Source organism: Tenrec ecaudatus, chromosome 4 (assembly GCF_050624435.1).
Source record: "Tenrec ecaudatus isolate mTenEca1 chromosome 4, mTenEca1.hap1, whole genome shotgun sequence".
Lineage (NCBI taxonomy): Eukaryota > Metazoa > Chordata > Mammalia > Afrosoricida > Tenrecidae > Tenrec > Tenrec ecaudatus.
Genome location: NC_134533.1, coordinates 187241389 through 187261053, shown reverse-complemented (window position 1 = coordinate 187261053; position 19665 = coordinate 187241389). Strand labels below are relative to the sequence as shown.

Sequence of the window (19665 nt, the reverse complement as noted above, 5' to 3'; positions counted from 1 at the left end):
GTTTCCAGTTTCTCAGCAGTTGAGTGTGATGGGCAATGTGATAGCTCTCCCAGGTGATACTTTGAACTTTAAAGATACATTTTGAAGATACACTCAATTGAGCAGTTATTATTTTTGTCAGAGGAATGAGGTAGGTGGAGTCAGCAGACATGCAGTAGGAATAGTCTTGGGAATGCTAACAGACTGTCACAGACTGCACAGCAGGAGGCGCTTTGGGGTGAGAGCAGTGAAAGTCAATTTCCATCGCCGCTATGGCACTATGTTTACCCAGATGCCACTCAGCATCCTCTCTGGTACGGATGAGCTCAGGGAGCTTCCAGGGGCCAGAGGTTTGGTTTGTGACTGACCTAGGTTATGGCTGTAAACTGCCTCCATTCATCAGCGAATCCCTCAGAAGAGAGAGGTCGTCTAATAAGGAGCATGGGCCTCAGAGACACAAGTTGTATTTCTGGGGCATTATTGTGAAAAACAGAATCTAGTTTCCTTTAAAGTAGTTTATACCTTCCTTCTTACCAATTTAGATGGTGGTGTGTTCTTTACTGAATGATTTTCTGCCTACTAGACTCTCCATGACGCAGATGGTGGCTGATACTTAAAATGGTAAAAGCGAGCTACTAAGTGAGTGTGGCCTAAGGAACTCTTACAATCAGCATCACCCGAGCTGATAAAATGGTGGTAGAGAAGGGGCCCGCTGTGGCTAGAGGGGCTAGATGTCAGGAGAGCCTTTGGAGGGAAACTAAGGCCTATATGGAGACCGGGAGGGCAGGGGCTAGAGGTGGCGGGTGGGGGCTTTACAGAACAGAGAAAGGCATTTCACAGAGCTATTGGAATCCATTAGAGGGTTTGAGCAGAGGAGTCAGATCACATTTGCATTTTTTAAAACAACACTCCATGACAGCTGATAGCCTGGAGGTAGACATACAGACCTGGCAGGGGACTATTTATTGCTGTAACCAGGGCTAGAGATGATGGTGTTTTGGTCTAGGGAGCAACAGCAATTTTGATGACAGAATGGTTCAGATTTTAAATGTTTTTTGGAGATTGTAAGTTGTTTAACAGGAGTAGAAAGCTTCCTCTTTCTCCCTCGGAGCTTCTGGATTTTGAACTGCTGACTTTGAGGTTAGCAGCCCACGAAGAACCGTCGTGCCCCAAGGGCTCCTTTCTGTACCTGGCAGATTCACTTCAATAGTAACTATTGAGGCAGGGGAGGAACTTGAGCATGTGGGTGGGGGAGAAAAGTGGGGGGGTGTTGCACATATTATATCTTACACCCTACATTTCGTGCCAACATGCCGACATTTTAAAAACAGAGAAAACTGGAAAGAATTTTACAGTGAATACCCATATACTCACCACCTGGATCCTACAACAGACATTCTACTCAACTGCATTTTATCTATCCTTCCCCACACCTATCAAAACCCACGGCCATCAAGTCAATTCTGACTCCCAGTGACCCTAAATGACAGAGTAACTGCCCCCTTGGGTTTCTGAGGCTGTAAATCTTTACTGGAGGAGAAAGCCTCAGCTTTCTCGCAGTACGTCATCATTGCATCTTATTTTGGTCATGAAGTTCAAAGTCTACTGCAGACATCTGTGTACTCCCCTTTAATACTTCGCTTGCATGCCATTTATTTCCATTACACTCAAGGTGAAATGAGCAAATCTGAAATGTACATTTGCTAGATTTTGACACAAGGCTCCGCCTTAAATATGAGATTAAGGGGGCATGATCCAACAGGCTGCTGCATGTAGGACTCTGGCGCTCGGGCAAGAGGTAAATTTGGGGTTCATCAGACACAGCTGCATTTAAGTTACCGGACTGGATAAGATCACCTGGGGTGAGGTGGGTGGAGGGGGGCTGTTGGGCCCTCAAAGGAGTCCACCGCTGACAGAGGTCATTAGGGTAGCAGAGAGGGACCTGGGCAGAGGTCAGGGGTTGGAGGAGCCCAAGCAAGGGAGCCCAGTCCTCGTGAACGGCTTTTCCCTGGGCCCCAGATCGATCCGTGGTGACCCAGTGAGCTGACCTGAGATGTCACTGGGTGAGTATGGGGTGAGCATAGACAGGGATAGGTTGGGGGGGCGTTCCCAGGTCCTGGCGGGAAGGGTAGCCGGCGGATGGGCAGAAGGAGAAAGGGGAGGAGGAAGAAACAAGGAGCCCCAGGAGGAGGGAGAAGTGGAGGGAGGAGAAGGGACTGGGAATGAAGTGGGAAGGGGCGCGTGGAGCCGGAGGCCGAGGAAAGGGGAGCTGGGACGGGCAGGGGGCGGGGCCTCGGGGCGGGCGGGGGCGGGGCGAGCGGCGCGCGGGGCGGAGCCTCGGCAGCGGCCGGCCGGCCGGGCAGAGGGAGGGTGTGTGCGCGGGTCACATGGTCGCTGCTGCCCTCCCCGTCAGCCGCCCTCGCCGCCGCGGTGAGCTGGCTGCAGGAAGCCGCCGCGCCGCCGCTTTTGTTGTCAGGGACCCCGGGAGGAGCGCCCCTCGCCGGCTGCCGCCCGCTCCACCGCAGCCCCCTTCCCGGCCGCGGGACCTGGGTCCCGGGCGCCCCGCTCGCCCAGCCCATGAAGGGGCCCCGCGACCACCGCCGCTTCCAGCCCGGGGCGGCGCGGCGCTGAAGCGGCGGCGGCGCTGACCCCTGTGCGGGAAGCGGGCGGTCGCGGCCCTCTCCCGAGGCCACCATGGAAGTGAATGCGGGTAAGAGCCGGACTGCGGCGGGTGGGGGCGGCGGGAGGGACGCTGGGCATCTCGGGTGCCAGCGGCGGGAGGGGACGCCGGGGGGCGGGGTGGGCTGCCGCACGTCGCGCCCGCCCGCCTCGGCCTCGTCTCCCGTCGCCCCCCGGGCCACCCCGAGCCCGCCTTCCTGGCTCCCCGCAACGCCGCAGCGCGGCCGGGCCCGGCCCCCCCCTCACATGGCCTGGCCGCGCGAGCCACGTGCGCGCTGTGTTTACGTTCGGCGGCGCGCGGCCGCCGGTTGGCTGGGCGGGCCAGTGACGCGGCATTACATAATGGGCGCTGAGGCGGCGGCAGCGGGCGGGGACACGTGAGGCCGCCCGGCTCGGTGACCCACATTCCCCGGGGCCGCAGGGACTCGTGGGGCGGGAGGGTACGCGCGCGGGCCCGCGCCGCCTGGGAGCCCGGGAGGCCCCTCCCCTTGGAACCTCCGGCCCGTGACGCGACCGCGATCCCTCCGCCACCGCGGGGATGCTCGCTGCGGAGGAGGACGCGGGTGCGTGCCCGGGATCCTGCCGCTGTGGCCCCAGACCGGCGCCGCAGTGCAGCGGCCGCCGCCCGCGGGCCAGGTGAGCCCGGCGTGCAGAACAGAGGCTGACGGGCGCCCGGGGGGGATGCTCTTGGTCGCCCACCTTGCAGAACCTTAGGAATTGCAGGACTCGTGTGAGACACGTGTCAAGGGAGGACTCTCCCGAGGCGCGGGCGTCCAGTGATGGAAAGACCGGCCACTGAGGTCAAGGGCTTAGATCCCGACCGACGGCCCCTGGACGGGGCAGCACTTACCACGATGTACCTACACTGCTATTTACAGGCGCACAAATCGTTTCTTCTAGGGTGGAGGCTTACCTCCTACACCCTGAGTCATAAAAGAAAGTTTGGAAAATACCCTCCGGTTGCAGCCTTCCGGGTAAACGTCTCACACCCGTCTCCAGTCGTTCAGTTCACGGGATGACTCAGGTGGTCACAGGTGACTCTGAGACTCTCTTAGAGTGATCCTTGTTCATTTAAACCAACGAAGCCAGTGGGTCGCTGACCTCTCCTGAACCTGATCAAGAGGATTTTGGCGTTATACATCTCTTGTAAGCGTTGATTTCGAAAGAATATTTCCACGCAACAGGTAGTGTTGGCCTCCCATTTCCTGCCCCTAAACAAAGGAGGCCCTTACACCTGTCCACTCGGTCACATGGGATTGTTGAGTTTAAAGTAGAGGCCGTGCACCTATGCCCTGATAACAAACACATGACTTTTCGATGAGTAGCACAAATAAAGTTGGTTTCTGAACATGTTTTAAATACCTACATAGTTTTGGAGAAGGTTTTAAAAAATGGGTTACCTAGCATGCAGTCAGGGAGTTGATAAATATGCACAGGGGAACATAACTCTGCCCTGAGCCTTTTGCGTCGTTTTTTTTTTTTTCAACTACAAAGTTGCAAAGTTTGGGGGGGGGGTTACAAATAAATCTTAGGTGGAGTTGCAAGTAAGTGCAAATAACCAAATTATTTTAGAATTTTCCTTTGGGGCCCCAGGTTTAAGGTAGCTAAAGATGTCACATAGTGTAGTAAAATTATTTTTGCTTTTAAATTTTTTCCCCTCCGTTAAAGATAACTTTGTTAGGCATTCCCTTTAACATCTTCCAAATTGTTGAAGATGTTGATTGGTGGAGCCAAATTCCATGCTTTGTGGTACACCTGTGGCCCATTCTTTAATGATGTCAAGATGTCAGTTCCTATACATTCAACCATTGACCTTTTCATCTAATCCATGACCTCTACCAGGGCTTTGAAGTGATTCGTTCCAGTTTGACGCCCTGCTGGGAATTGTATTGTCCATCCTGAAAAACTGCTTCTGAATTTACATTTCAACATTTTTAACATACACATTTTTGTGTATACCTGGGGAGATCTATAAGAACCATCTGGGAAGGAGCCCTGGTGGTGTAGTGGTTACACACTGGGCTACAATTCACAAGAACCATCTGTGATAATAAAATATAGATTCTCAGGGGTGAAAGCAATTTGAAGCCATCTCTGTCCCCTTCATGAGCATTGCAGATGTCTAATAAAGAAGGATGAGAGAAATTGAGTTGATAACTTTTTCTTCACAGATTTTTGTTGGCATAACAAGTTCTTTTTTTAAAACATTTTATTAGGGGCTCATACAACTCTTATCACAGTCCATACATATACATACATCAATTGTATAAAGCACATCCGTATATTCTTTGCCCTAATCATTTTCAAGGCATTTGCTCTCCACTTAAGCCCTTTGCATCAGGTCCTCTTTTTTTTCCCCCCTCCCTCCCCGCTCCCCTCTCCCTCATGTGCCCTTGGTAATTTATACATTGTTATTTTGTCTTATCTTGCCCTATTCGGAGTCTCCCTTCCCCCCTTCTCTGCCATCCATCTCCCTGGGAGGAGGTCACATGTGGATCCTTGTAATCAGTTCCCCCTTTCCAACCCACTCACCCTCTACTCTCCCAGTATCGCCCCTCACACCCCTGGTCCTGAAGGTATCGTCCACCCTGGATTCCCAATGCCTCCAGCTCCCATATGCACCAGTGTACAACCTCTGCCCTATCTAGTCCTACATGGTAGAATTCGGATCATGGTAGTTGGGGGGAGGAAGCATCCAGGATCTGGGGGAAAGCTGTGTTCTTCATTGATATATATATATTTTTGCATGATGCCTTATACCTGGTCCCTTTGGCACCTCATGATTGCACAGGCTGGTATGCTTCTTCCATGTGGGTTTTATTGCTTCTGAGCTAGATGGCTGCTTGTTCACCTTCAAGCCTTTAAGACCCCAGACACTATCTCTTTCGATAGCCGGGCACCATCAGCTTTCTTCACCACATTTACTTGTTCACTGGCTTTGGCTTCAGCAGTTGTGTCGGGAGAGTGAGCATCGTAGAGTGCCAATTTAATAAAAGAAAGTATTCATGCATTGAGGGAGTGCTTGAGTAGAGGCCCAAAGTCCTTCTGCCACCTTAATACCAAACCTATAAATATAGACACAGATTTATTTCCCCAACCTCATATATATATATACTTGCATGTACATGTCTTTGTCCAGACCTTCACAAATGCCCCTTGACTCCTAGCTCTTTCCTCCATCTCTATGGACTTACCTCCTGCCCCACTACCATGCTCCGTCCCCACCTGGGCTACAGCTGTACCTCTTCTCTACGCAACCTTACCCTTGATCATTCCCCACCAGGCCCGCCACTCCCCCCTCACTACCATTTTGGGTCCCATGTTGTTCCCTTGTCCCTGTGTTTGTTAACACCACTTCCTTACCCCCCCACCTCCCCCCACCCCAAGTCCCCCTGGAACTGTCGGTCCCATTGTTTTTCCTCCAGATAGTTCATCCAGCCTGTCCTATTCAGACAGACCTGTGGAGCCACTAACATGCACGACAACAAGACAGGAAAACAAAGCAACAGTATACAACCAGACAACAAAACAAAAACCACTGACAAAGAACAAAACAAAACATATCACGAAAGAAAAGCTTGTAGTTAGTTCAAGGATCGTTTGTTGGCCCTTAGGAGTGTTTCCCAGTCTAGTCTGTTGGGGCACCACGCCCTGGCACCAAAGTCTACTTTCAGCATTCCCTGGGGACCTTGCCACTCCATTCCCTTGCTGTTCCGCTGCACTCCCCTAGTGCTTTGCCTTGGTGTGGTGGGATCAGGTCGGGTGCAATTCCCACACTGTGTCTCCGGTGCTGTCCCCTGTATCGCCCTTAGTCACTGAGGGGCATCATGTCTCATAGTGGGACTAGCCATGTTGCTCTCTCTGTGGACTGGATGTTCTACTCAGGAACGTCATCCTCACGGCCTGGTGGGCCACCTAACAAGTTCTTTGAAGGAAAAGATAACTTGTACAAACTTCATAAACATGCATATAACCTACACTTGAAAAAGATAACGAAACATTCCAATATAGTCTAATTCTTATTTGTACAGCCTGTGTGCTGTTTGGCCAAATTTTGAAAGAAAACATCAGAAGGAAGTGTAAGGGGAAAGTTTTCACTTTGAGAGAGAAATAGCAAGGTAATGGGAAGAATCAGAAGTGAAGTAGGAAGTTGCTTGACTGGTCAGTAGACCTGAGGAATATGAAAGGTGGTGTGGAAATGAAGACCGACAGAGAAACCACTGGGTCTTTGTGCCGTATTAAAAAAAAACAAAACTAAGAAAAGGGAGGAGAAAAGTTAGTTTTGTGTATTCTGATAGAACTTATAATTGTCAAGTAGTAGTCCGTGTCTGTTGAACACTTATTTATATGTGAGGCCCTGCCCTCTGTTGGCCTGATTGCTCACGTTACTTCTAGGAAGGAGGGTGACCCTCACTGTAAACCCCAGGGGCTAAGAAATTGAAGTTAAGTAACTTGCCCAAGGGTGTGGCAGAGTCAGAATTAGGATTCTCTGATGCCTCTTACAGAGAGCACAAGCTGTTAACCACATAGCATTTGAAGGATCCTGTGAAATGTGATGATTTTGTCTCAGGTGAAGGGGTTAATTTGCGGGTCAGCTCTGTTTGAAGCTGTGAGGAGTCCGAGCTGGAGGAAAGGACAGTGTGTGAGCCTCCTGATGTAACATCTCCTTTGTAACCGTTAGTCAGCTTTGGGAGGAGCTTTGGTGGTATGGTGGGCTGCTAACTGCAAGGCCAGCAAGTTGAAATCCACCAGCTGCTCTTCCAGAGAAAGGTGAGACTTTCTATTCCTGCAAAGAGTTACAGTCTTGGAAACCTATAGGGCAGTTCTCTCTTGCCCTATAAGGTTGCTGAGTCAGAATTGACTTAATGCCAATGAGCTTTTTTTTTTTGCGGACACCTGTTTGTACTGGGCCCCTCCCCAGCAATTTACATGAAGGACCCCACTTGGATACTGTCACTTGGGCAGTGTTTGCTCCTCCTGATCATCTATGATCTCAGCAGTTTTCAGTTTGAAACGTTGCTCACATGACACTGGAATGAGTGGTGGACATAGGTGTTTTCTAGTTTGAAGGGAAGTGATCATGCTGGTCCCTGGAGCCCTGGTGCTGAGGGCACTATCAGAAGTTGATGCTTCAATTGGATTTACTCTACGACCGTGTGAGTAGAATTTATCAGGACCCCGCTTTGAAGAGAGAAAAGTGGAAGCTTGTTAATGGACGCTCGTTGATATTTTTGTTCTACTTCTCAAGGTCAAAAATACAGTCATCATGTCAGGTCAAGCCTACCTTCAGGATGATGGACAGGGTGATGGGGAGTGTAGAATCCCAGTAAGAAAACAGAAGGATATGTGGGGTAAGTTCTTCCTGGTAGGACAAAATTGGACTTTGACTTTTGGCAGGGCTGAAGTTTACCACTGAGTATGCCCTAGCCTGGCTCTGCCCCAGGGTCTCTTGTGACTAAAAATAGAGAGGTCTGTGTCTCGGCTAATTTTATCTTGAGGCACCTTAAGCGGGTAAGTTCTGTCTGTTTCTGGAGGTGTTGGAACTTGCTGGTTTGGGGATTTTTACTTTGCCTCCTTTATCATTAAAAACCTGTGTGTACAGCACTTTAATAATCCTTTTTGTGAACACCATTATATCCAGTCTTGTAATTTGGTCAGATAGTACCATTTTTTTCAAAATGACTGGTTTCCTGAGATAAAAGTGATGGACTTGTCCAGGTCTCCTCGGTAAGAGCTAGGAGTTTCTGAGAGGAGCTCAAAGAAGCACTGCTGCTAGGGTCTAGCTCATACGGGCACAAGTAGATTCCCCCAAGCTTTCAGTCCTATCTCTGGTCAGTGGATGGCTGCAGACATGTTCTCTGAGTGACACTTGTTGTACTCTTGGTAGGATGATTTCTGAGGGGGTCTGTTGGCCAAGATCAATTCAAGGCACAGAGATCAGATTAGAAGATTATGACCCCCCCAAAAAATGCATGAAGGATATGGGAACCATAAAAAAGTTACGACAACTGTTTCTTGGGATACCAAAATGATGTTCTTGATAAATTTTCTTGAAGGACACAAAACAACCAAAGACTTACTGTGAAGATATTTTAAGGAAATGAAAACTGCAGAGAAAGGCCAAGAAAAGTTGCACTGATGAATTTAAAAAAAATCATTTTATTGGGGGCTCTTAGAGCTCTTATCACAATCCATATATCCATCTATTGTGTCAGGCACATTTGTACATATATCATTTTCAAAACATTTTCTATTTGAGCCCTTGGTATCAGCTCATTTCCCCCCTCTGCCACCCATCCTCCCTCATGAACCCTTGATAATTTATAGGTCATTAATTTTTTTAATGTTTTACACTGATCGCTGTCTCCTTTTATCTACTTTTCTGTTGTCTGTCCCCCTGGAGGGGGGGGGGTTATATGTAGATCATAGTGATCGGTTCCCCCTTTCTCCCTCCACCTTTTCCCTCCCTCTCCTGGTATTGCTACTCACCTTCTTGGTCCTGAGGGGGTTATCTGTCCTGGATTTCTTGTGTTTTGAGTCCTTATCTGTACCAGTATACATGCTCTGGCCTACCTGGATTTGTATGGGGTCATGATAGGGGGAGAAAACATTAAAGAACTGGAGGAATGTTGTATGCTTCCTTGGTGCTATACTGCACCCTGACAGGCTTGTCTCTTCCTTGTGACCCTTCTGTAAGCGGATGTCCAGTTGTCAACAAATGGGCTTTGGGTTTCCACTTGCAGACCCCTCTTTGCCCCCCTTTTACATTGGTATGATTTTGTTCTGGGTCTTTGATGCCTGATACCTGATCCTATCGACACCTCATGATCACATAGGCTGGTGTGCTTCTTCTATGCGGGCTTTGTTGCTTCTGAGCTAATGGTCGCTTGTTTATCTTCAAGCCTTTACGACCCCAGACTATATTTTTTGATAGGTACCATCATTTTTCTTCACATTTGCTTATGCACCCATTTTGTCTTCAGCTTCACATAATGGGAAGGTGAGGTCACAGAATGCTGGGTTATTAGAACAGTTCTTGTGTTGGGAGAGCACTTGAGTAGAGGCCCAGTGTTCATCTACTACCTTAATACTTAACATTATAAATATGTGTACATAGACCTATTTCTCTATCGTTATATATAAATATGTTTACATATGTACATGCCTGTGTTTAGACCAGTGGTTCTCAACCTGGGGGTTGCAAGCTCTTTGAGGCTTGAATGACCTTTTCACAGGATTTGCTTAAAACCATATTTCAGATAGTCTTAGGAACCGAGGCACCTCTCCTTTATCCTTCAGATAGGTCTGCCCTCATGCAGATACGCCCACATATGGCGTCAACACAACATGAGGAACTGTATTAAAGGGTCACAGCTTTAGGAAGGTTGAAAACCACTGATTTAGACCTCTATAAATGCCTTTGGCCTCCTAATTCTTTGCTCTATTTCCTTTTATTTTCCTCTTGTCCCACTATCATGTTTGGCCTTCATTTGGGTTTCAGTAATTCCTTTCAGCTACATTGCTCTTGCTCAAGCCCCACCAGACATTCTATGCCCTCCTTGCCGTCGATTTTAGATCACTTGTTCCCTTGTTCTTGGGTTTGTTGACACCACCCTTCTTGCCCCCTCCCCCTCTCCTGTGACCCCCAGTACCCGTAACTCTGGTCCCATTGTTTTCTCCTGGGTTGTTAGCCCGCCTGTCTTACCTAGATAGACATGCAGAGACGATAATCACAAAAGCAAGACAAAGCAAAAACTGACAAGAAAAAAGAGAAACCCAGATCTGTTTGTTGACCTTTAGGAGTGTTTTCTGGGGGAGTCTGATGGGGTGCCACATCCTGACCCCAAAGTCTATTTTTGGTATTCCCCAGGACTTCATTGCTCTGCTCCCCTTGCTGCTCTGTTGTAGCAGCCCTTAGTGCTCTCCCCCAGTTGGTGGCGTCAGATCATGCACAGTTCCCACATTGTGTCTCCACTGTTGTCCTTTGAAGCACTATGGGTCAGTGAGGGATGTCATGTCTTGTGGTGGGGCTGGCCCTCGGGTCTTCTCTGTGCATTGGCTGCTCTGAGCAGGAATATCATCCTTGGTGTTAGGTGGGCCACCATGTGTCGCACTTTCTCTCTCCTTTCCTCTTCCTGTGTTCCTGTGTGCTGTGGTCAGACACACCCCTCTCCCTGAGCTGTAGCTTCAGTTCTGTCTTCTGAAGTGCATTCTTCTGGGGGTGGGATGGGGTCAGGTGGTGTGTGTCTGTCTGCCCAGGTAGTTGGGATTGGGGCTGGCCCCGCAGACCTCTCTATTGGTTCCCTGCTTTGTGCTGGTATGGTGCATTCAAGTCTTGGTGCATCGGGTTGAAGTCTGGCCCCTCTCTCCCTTTCCTGTGGAGATATAAACAATAACTTCCCCTTGGGTGGGTTAGTGCCGTTACCCCCGCCCATCTCTTTTTATTCCCCTGATGAATTTTTCTCTATCAAGAGAACTTCATTGGGAAATGAATCCTATCCACCCGACAGCCCTGACCTTGCCCTTGCAGACTTCTTTTGTTCTCAAATTCAAAGAGCACCATTTGAGTCCCTAGAGGATGGTGCCCCAAACTGCTGTTTGGATGTGTAAATCCAAGAGCAAGAATTCTTTGGTAAGGATTAGAGAGATGGAGGGTATTCTGAGAAACAATAACTTTACATTTTAGTATTTTTGTTTAATAAAAGTTTCTGTGACTTATAGCAATCCCTTCTGGTATACCTCCTTACTCTTACTTTTCTGAACTCTTGAGTATTTCTATAACAGCAGTTCCCAACCTGTGGGTCCTGATCCCTTTGGGGGTCGAACGGCCCTTTAACAAGGGTTGTCCGATTCAAATCAGTAGCAAAATTACTGTTATGAAGTAGCAATGAAAAATTTTATGATTGGGGTCTCCACAACATGAGGAACTGTATTAAATAAAAGGTAGAGGCATTAGGAAGGTTGAGAACCACTGCTCTATAAAATGGGGTTAATGCAAGCTAATTCACAGAGTTGCTGTGTGGATGGAATGTGGTATGAAATTGTGTCATTTTGCACTTGACAGCTAATAGGTACTCTGACAAAGCTTTCCCTTCCTTTCTTCATTGGGTGGAGGAACTATTAGATGTACTCTGGGAATTAAAACTCAATTTGAGTTGCCAACCACTGTGTTTGTAGATTGGTATAGGAATAATTTCTTTACAAGAATTATTATCAGACTAGTCCCAAGGAGTTGGAGATTAATGTCCCAAATGCCTGACTCTTCCATGATGCTAGTCTCCATATTTCCTTCACTCCTACCTTGAGTCTACTCCCTTACATCCCTGGGCTCTGTAAATTGCTGTAGTATCCCACAATACTAAATAGAAATCCTCATTTTGGGGGATTTGGGTTTTTTGGTTTCAGTTTTGGCTGCTTGGCTTGTTAGTTTAAAAATTTGTCTTAACCAGTGTGATTCCTGTCTACAGTAAAGTTGGGAGTGTTTCCGTTAGCAGAGGAAGTTTTCCTTTCTGAATGAATGCTTGCTTGTGGTTGATGCTCTTCCTTCAGTGTAGTCTAGACGGTTCTCAGAAGACCTGCTTGTCTCATGTGCGACCCAGGGTAATATTTTATACTGCTTTGGATTATGGACTTCACAGAAATTGATAGTTTAAAAACTATTTGTGGCAGACTTACTTTACAGTGTAAGTTTATTCTGTGTACCGAGAGTTGAAATTAAGAGGTACTGTTACTGTAATATGAGGGGGTAAACTGCCCCAAACCTGGAATTTTTGCCAAAGCTATGTATTTAATTTTTTTACAAAACAGCCTTATCACCTTCAAAGTACTCTATCAGACACTAATACATTTGTCAAATTGTGAATCCATTCTTGGAAATATTTTTCTTACTCATCTGTTTGGATGGCTGACAGCACCTCCCTTGTATTTTTTCCTTCAACTCTTCTACATCCTCAAATTGCTGTCCTTTCATGCCCCTCTTCATCTGCTGTAAAGAAGTTGCAGGGAGTGAGGTTAGGTGAGTAAGGTCCGTGGGCAAGAGAGGTATGCTGTTTTTCGCCAAAAACTGGCGCACAGAGTTGGCTGCATGAGCAGATGTTTTGTTGATTACCAGTCGGACCTGATCGAACTCCAAGTGCACTACGGGTGGACTGACATTTTTTGCTGTTAGGGAAGTTGACGGATGTCTGGAACAAGGTTTGTCATCAATAGATATTTCACCCTTTTTTGAAACAAGAAAACCACCGATACACTTTTACACTGTGTTCAATATCACAACAATTTCAGCGGCATTTTTCCTGAGCAGGAAATAAAATTTCCCAGCTGCATGCTGTTCTCTTAAATCAGCTATCACAAAAAAACAAGGTTTGAGAGAAACTGCTTTTATGAAAAAATTCACTGATGAGGGAACCTTCCCAGGTAACGCCACTGGGTGCACTAACTCAGAGTGAGTTGCTTGTTGCTCGCCTAGCAGGAAAAGTGTGTACTATGCAAGCTCTGCTCTGCCCAACACAACTCCAATTTCCTTTGGGTACCCTCTTGTTCAAGGAACCCTGGGGGGCGCAATGTTAATTGCTTGGCTGACACTCCCATGAAAGACAGAGGTGGCAGGCCTCTTCTGAAAAAAATTAAAGGGGCTACCCACTGTTGTTGAATCAATTCTGATTCATAGTGACTTTAGTAGAGAATAAGGAGTCCTGATTGATCTGCCCAACTTGTGGCAGTTTGAGCCCACGAGCAGCTCTGGGAGAAAGACTAGGCTTTCTACTTTGGTAAACAGTTAGTCTCAGAAACCCACAGAGCAGTGGTTCTCAACCTTCCTAATGCTGCGACCCCCGTATGTGGGTGTATCTGCATGTGGGCAGACCTGCCTGGAGATGGATAGAGGAGCAGTGTCTTGATTCTTAAGACCATCAGAAATAACGTCTCAGGCAATCCGGCAATCCTTGTGAAAGGATCGTTTGAACCCCAAAGGGGTCACGACCCACAGGTTGAGAACTGCTGCCATAGAGGGTCGCTGAGTTAGCAGTGAGTTTGTTTTTTCCTTTTTGATTTAAGAGAGAGTAGAACTGCCCTATGGCGTTTCCAAGGCTGTAAATCTTGGAAGCAGAGTGCCTCAACTTTTTCCTGCAGAGAAGCTGGTGGGTTCAAATGACCAAGCTTTACTTAGCATTCAATCGAGTGCTCAACTCCTTGTGCTGGTAGGCGCCTCTGTGAAGAGTACAGCCTTTGACACGCCTTTGGGCAGTGGTGGTCTCTTTTCAGAATCCCAGTGAGTTGGAATCAACTTGGTGGCAATTGGCTGGGTTTTGGTAGCTCTGTAAAGAGAGCTGGCCTTCTGTTACTCTTAGGTCATGTCCTTCTGCAAATAGTAAATTAGGAGAACCGATGGCGTGTGTGGACCCGTAAAGAGGAATGTGTCTGTCAGTCGAATGGCAGACTTGGCAGGAGAAGGTGTGGGGGTCTCGTCCAGCGAGACCCTCACGCGGTGACCCGGAAGGGCGACGAACCTGGATGGAAGAAAGACACAGAGACGTGGAGCAAGACAAAACGCTGATCAAGCTAGTTTATTTTGTCAAAACTCAGGGTATATATTTACAATAAAGAGGAACTAGGAGGTGTATATTCTAATGAGGCATACTGCATAGCATCCAATACAATATGTGTATTACAATGAAGCATAACAACGTTAGCCCATCAGCTGCAGGTAGGAAGTGGGAGGCACATATTCTAATGAAGCATACTGTGTAACAACCAATCGGCTACATGTTCCTAATAAGGTAAAAAAGGCGTCCGTGATGACGTTCGCAAGCTAATTAAGGCTTACCAGATGAACCACCAATTTCGTTATGTTCCTAATATGGTATGTCTGTAGTCCAATGGGTGTTCGGTGTTTCAATCAATGGCAACGAAGGTCGACTCTTGCAACTGCCCATGCTGCTCATAGCTTGGAGCACCAGGGACTGGGTTAGGCAGGAAACAAAGTAGCCAAGTTTCGGCTACTTGGCTGAAACTAGGGCCTTAATGGCTATCTGCTCTCAACAAGAAGGGAAAGTGTGGGACTGGGAATTAGTGGATAGTCAGGGAAAACCTCGGGGGCCCATCAAGCACATGGGTGTTAGTAGCAGCAGCTATGTCAGGTTCCCCATTTAAGATAAATTACTTAGCCAGCATTCCAAATGTTATATGTGTTCTTGATGAGTGTTTTATTCAGATGCTGGCCAGAGACAAATGATATCATTGTTTCAAGGATTTTATCAATAAAGGTATACGAGATAAGGCCCAAGGGTTAGAGCTGTATTCTTCAAGGCCAAAGCAGTTTGTACAGTCACTGAGGAACATTTTTCAATCATTGTTTTAGGACAAGCTTAGGAAATGAAAAGCCTTAGATTTGGGTTGGCTTGTGCATCTCAGAATAAGCCATTGTGAGCTTTCTCACTTTCTGAGTCCGTAAGAGTTATATGTACTTTGAGCTACGAAAATAGGAAATAGTAAGAAATAAGAAAATGAGCTACTTTTACTTTCAGTGTAGGAGTCCTGGAGGTGTTCTGCATTAGACTTTGGTCTGCTAACCAAAGGTCAGTGGTTCAAATGCTTAAGGAGACAGATGAGGTTGTTTCTGGAATGATGTACAGTCTTGGAAATGATATATGGTCACTTTGAGTTGAAGTCAACAAGATGGCAGTGGGTTTGGGTTAATTTTGATGTAAGCAAGCATTTAATATCAGTTCATTTCTAAAATAACCGACTTTTAAAATTTTCAATAATACATATATCTAATTACCCTTTCCCTCCCCCCCTTTCCAGGAAGTGTGATCGCCTATATCAGTTCTTCCAGTTCAGCCTCAAGCCCTGCCTCTTGTCACAGCGAGGGTTCCGAGAATAGTTTCCAGTCTTCTTCTGTTCCATCTTCTCCAAATAGCTCTACCTTGGATAACAATGGTAATCCCAAGAATGGTGAGCTCTCCAATATTGAAGGCCTCTTGAAGAGTGATCGAATAGATTGTTCTATGAAAACAAGCAAATCAAGTGTACCAGGGATGACAAAGAATCATAGTGGAGTGACAAGTAAGTTATAGTAACGATTGCCACTGAGAACTGCAGAGGGTACTTTTTTGGGTCAATTTTTTCAATTGGGAGACTTTTCCTTCAATTTTTTCTTCCTTTGTGCAGTCATAGTTCAGAAATCGGTGACTTCATAGTTGATCTTTGTCCCTATCTTTGGACATAACCAAGGCAGGTGGTTATGTATTCTGCCTGACCATGTTTCCTCTAGTGTGCCTCCTTCCCAACATTTTCACAGGTAATCTTTCTTCTGGACTCCTGGTACTGAATCTTGTCCAGAGAAGAGTACTTACTTGTGGTCAGGAGTGCACATGCGTGAAGTGGAGCTGAGAGCTTTGGGGGTTAGGAAACAAGGTTTGCGATAACCACATGAGTAGTGTGCTTGGCGCTCTGAGTGAGCATGGAGGTAAGAGCTGCCACAGGAGCGGGTCAAAGTCATGCCTCCCACAGGGATGTGGGACGCAGGGTTTGCACAGCTGTCTGTGAAGATAGAGCCCCTTTCGTCTTTAGATGTCTTTGCCTCACTTCTTAATTCTTATTCCTGATGATTGCTGTCTTAATTTTGATCTTGCATCTGGTTTAAAGTAACTCCTGATGTACAAAACTTCAGTGTATGTTTAAGATCAGCAGGAAAAGCAAAACCCAGGTCTTTGAGGAATTTTTGGCAGCTTCATTAAGATGTGCTTTAAAGAAAATTAGGATTTAAAAATTTGATAATTTGGTGTAAATATATTTTTTACTTTATGAAAGTAGATTTGTGATTTTTAAAAATGTACTCAACAAAATATTCAGTGGAAAGAAATCTTCATGGACACAACAGTGTTTTAACTTTTTCACTCTGCCTCTTTGTGCCCTAGAATTTAGCGGCATGGTTCTCCTGTGTAAAGTCTGTGGGGATGTGGCGTCAGGGTTCCACTATGGCGTTCATGCGTGTGAAGGCTGTAAGGTAAAACATGCTTTTGTTTCCTTACGGTAGTGATCCTGGGATCAGAGAGATTGGGTTTCCATTTTCCATATCCATAGTCTGAAGGGGGAGACAAATCAACTGCTCCTTAAGCTTTAAGCATTTTATGCAATGTGTAGACACTTATATTTCATAAACACTTATGGAGTAAGTAAACATTTTGTGCAGTGCATAACTTGTTTTGAAAATTACTATTTTTAATTCTGTGAAAGTATTCCTTAAGATTTGGATTCAAACACATTTGCTATCTCAAACATTACGGTGGTATGAAGCCCGTGGCTGTGTGTCATCCACTCTTTAGGTAGTAGGGAGACAGCCAAGGAGCAAAACAGCAGGCTCCAGTGTCTTGTTGGAACTTAGTTTAAAGTAAACTTTGAATTAGGTCTGCTCGGATCCTTTCACATCTGACATGTCAGGTAGTAAGTAGCTGGGAATACATCCTCGATACTTGTGAAAAATGTGACTTCTTCAGAAGTAATGCCAAGTAAGTAAAATAGTCTTAGCTATAAGTTGAGGCACTAGGGAAAGCGACATTTCATTTGTAAGTTTCTTAGTTATCACTGCAGAGCAGGGGTCCTCAAAAGACGGCCCGCAGGCCACATGCGGCCCGCTGAGGACATTTATCCGGCCCGCCGGGTGCTTTTCCCCCTTTTGCTTTTTTACTTCAAAATAAGATATGTGCAGTGTGCATAGGAATTTGTTCAGTTTAAAGTCCAGCCCTCCAGTGGGTCTGAGGGCCAGTAAACTGGCCCCCCGTTTGAAAAGTTTGAGGACCCCTGCTGTAGAGTGTTAGAATCTTAGTGAGGTAGTTTGTACTTTCCTAATTATACCCAGGGAGTGTTTTTTTTTAAAGACAAATCTGGCCTAATGCTTTTCTGGAGTATCTAAGGTTAACATGCCAAGACACCTCATTTTTGCAGTTTTCTGACTTACAGCTATAGACAGGATTCCACTTTGGCAGTGTATGATGAGTAAAGTAATGAATATACATGGTCAAAGAGGAAATATTTTTCTAGGTGGCTTTCAGTGAATCTGTAGCTTTTAATGACTGGTCATTTCATTTTCACAAGAATGTTGTTGGCTGCCTGTGAGTCAGTTAGACTCATAACGACTCTCTGTGACAAAGTCAAATAACCTCCAAGGGGTTTCTAGGCTATGATTTTTACACTTGATCTTAGCCAAAAGGCTGAGAAGCAATTCTAGGCTGTGATTTGGGGAGCAGATTGCTTGGTGTTTGTCCCACAGACCTGCTGGGTTTGAACCATCAAACCTTTCTGCTAGCAGCGGAGCAGTTAACTGTTGTGCCACGTGGGCTTCTTTTAGAAGACTACTCCAGACCAAACCCAGGAGTCTGGTCCAGCTCACACTGACCCTACAGGGTTCCAGCGCAGTCATCGGTCGAGGACAGCTTCATCTTTGCTCTGTGGAGCAGCTGGTGGGCGGGAACCTGCTGACCTTGTAGTAGTAGCCAACAGTTACCCCACAGCACCACCAGGGCTCCTATAACGACTAGTCAGCGTTTTATATAGATGTAGCACTTGCTCAATGCTAAATAACAACTACAAATACTGTTTGTTAAACAAAATTGTGAAGTAATCATTGGTCATGTATTTTTCCTAATGGATAGAAAAACAAAAGCATAAAACCAATGGTGTAGTTTGGTAAATACATAAAACTTAAAAAAGAATCATTTTATTGGGGGCTCTTACAGTTTTTATAACAATGATACATATCAATTGGATCAAGCACATTTGTACATATGTTGCCATCATTTCCAAAACATTTCTTTCTACCTGAGCCCCTAGTATAAGCTCCCATTACGCATCCACCATTGTGAGCCCTTGATAATTTATACATTTTTTATTTTCATATTTTACAACGTCTGCTGTCTCCCTTCACCCCTGTTTCTGTTGTTTTTCCGCTTGGGGGAGGAGGTTTGTATGTCATTGCTATTGGTTCCCCCTTTCTCCCCTCCATTTTCCCCCTACCCTTGTGGTATCACTACTCTCATTGGTCCTGAGGGGTTTATCTGTCCTGGATTCTGTGTGTTGACAGCTCTTATCTGTACCAGGGTACTTCTCTGATCTAGCCAGATTTGTAAGAGCACTGGGGTCATGATAGTGGGAGGAGGAAGCATTAAAGAACTAGAGGAATATATACATAACTATTTTGTCTATGATAAACACACATTTCTTTGTCGCTCTCAGAATTTCTACTGCCTAAAACCAATTGTTTCATTCAATAGCATAGTACCAACAAGGGCTAATGGTGCAAGTGTTAAGTGCTTGGCTGTTAATCAGAAGGTCAGTAGTTCAAACCCTCTAGCCACTTTGAGAAGAAAACATCTGGCAATATGCCCCTATCAAGATTTCAGTGTAGAAAAACCCTTTGGAACAATAGGTCTGTCACAATGGGTCTCTTTGAAGCAAATTTGATGACACACAGCATAGTTCCACAGTAATAAAATCTGGAATTGTTGTACCCCATAGCTACTTGCTATAAATTCATGCTATGTGTGAGTAATAGTGATTTTTTAAAGGAAAATATAGTATACTTTGGTAATTGTGTTCTTGAGTTTTCTGTTCTCCTTGGAATCAGTAAGCTAGAGATCTTTAAAGATTGTTATCACACAGCATGTGGTTAAATTATTTTTGAACTAAATGTAGCTTTTTATAGCCATTTAGCTTCTGGAACTGTCTTTGCTGGAGACATGCGTTGGGTGGGTGGTATACCGCCTGTTGCTGACATGGAGCCAGGAACATCTGGCTCATAACAAGTAAGTCTTTTGGATGTCAGCAGATAACCAATAGGGAAAGACCAAGCTTTTTATTTAAAAACTCATTGAGTTCTAGTGAAGGAATTACAGCTATTGAATACCTATCACTGTCAATTCTTTAGGAATCATCAGTCATTTCAGAAGTTTAAGGATTTATATGTGATTAAAGGTATGAGAAGGAAAACAGTAAAGTGTCATAAGGGGG

General features: G+C 45.9%; 1 protein-coding gene across 1 annotated transcript in view; it reads left to right on the top strand.

Annotated features, from left to right (window-relative positions):
• The first annotated feature begins 2375 nt into the window (after window positions 1-2375).
• NR1D2 (nuclear receptor subfamily 1 group D member 2) overlaps window positions 2376-19665 on the top strand; it is a 40273-nt gene continuing 22983 nt past the window's right edge. Inside the window, exons 1-3 of the mRNA XM_075547160.1 lie at window positions 2376-2689; window positions 15463-15723; window positions 16578-16666. Coding sequence (XP_075403275.1) covers window positions 2674-2689; window positions 15463-15723; window positions 16578-16666 — 366 coding nt within the window. The 5' untranslated portion in view covers window positions 2376-2673. The remainder of the gene's footprint in view (window positions 2690-15462; window positions 15724-16577; window positions 16667-19665) is intronic.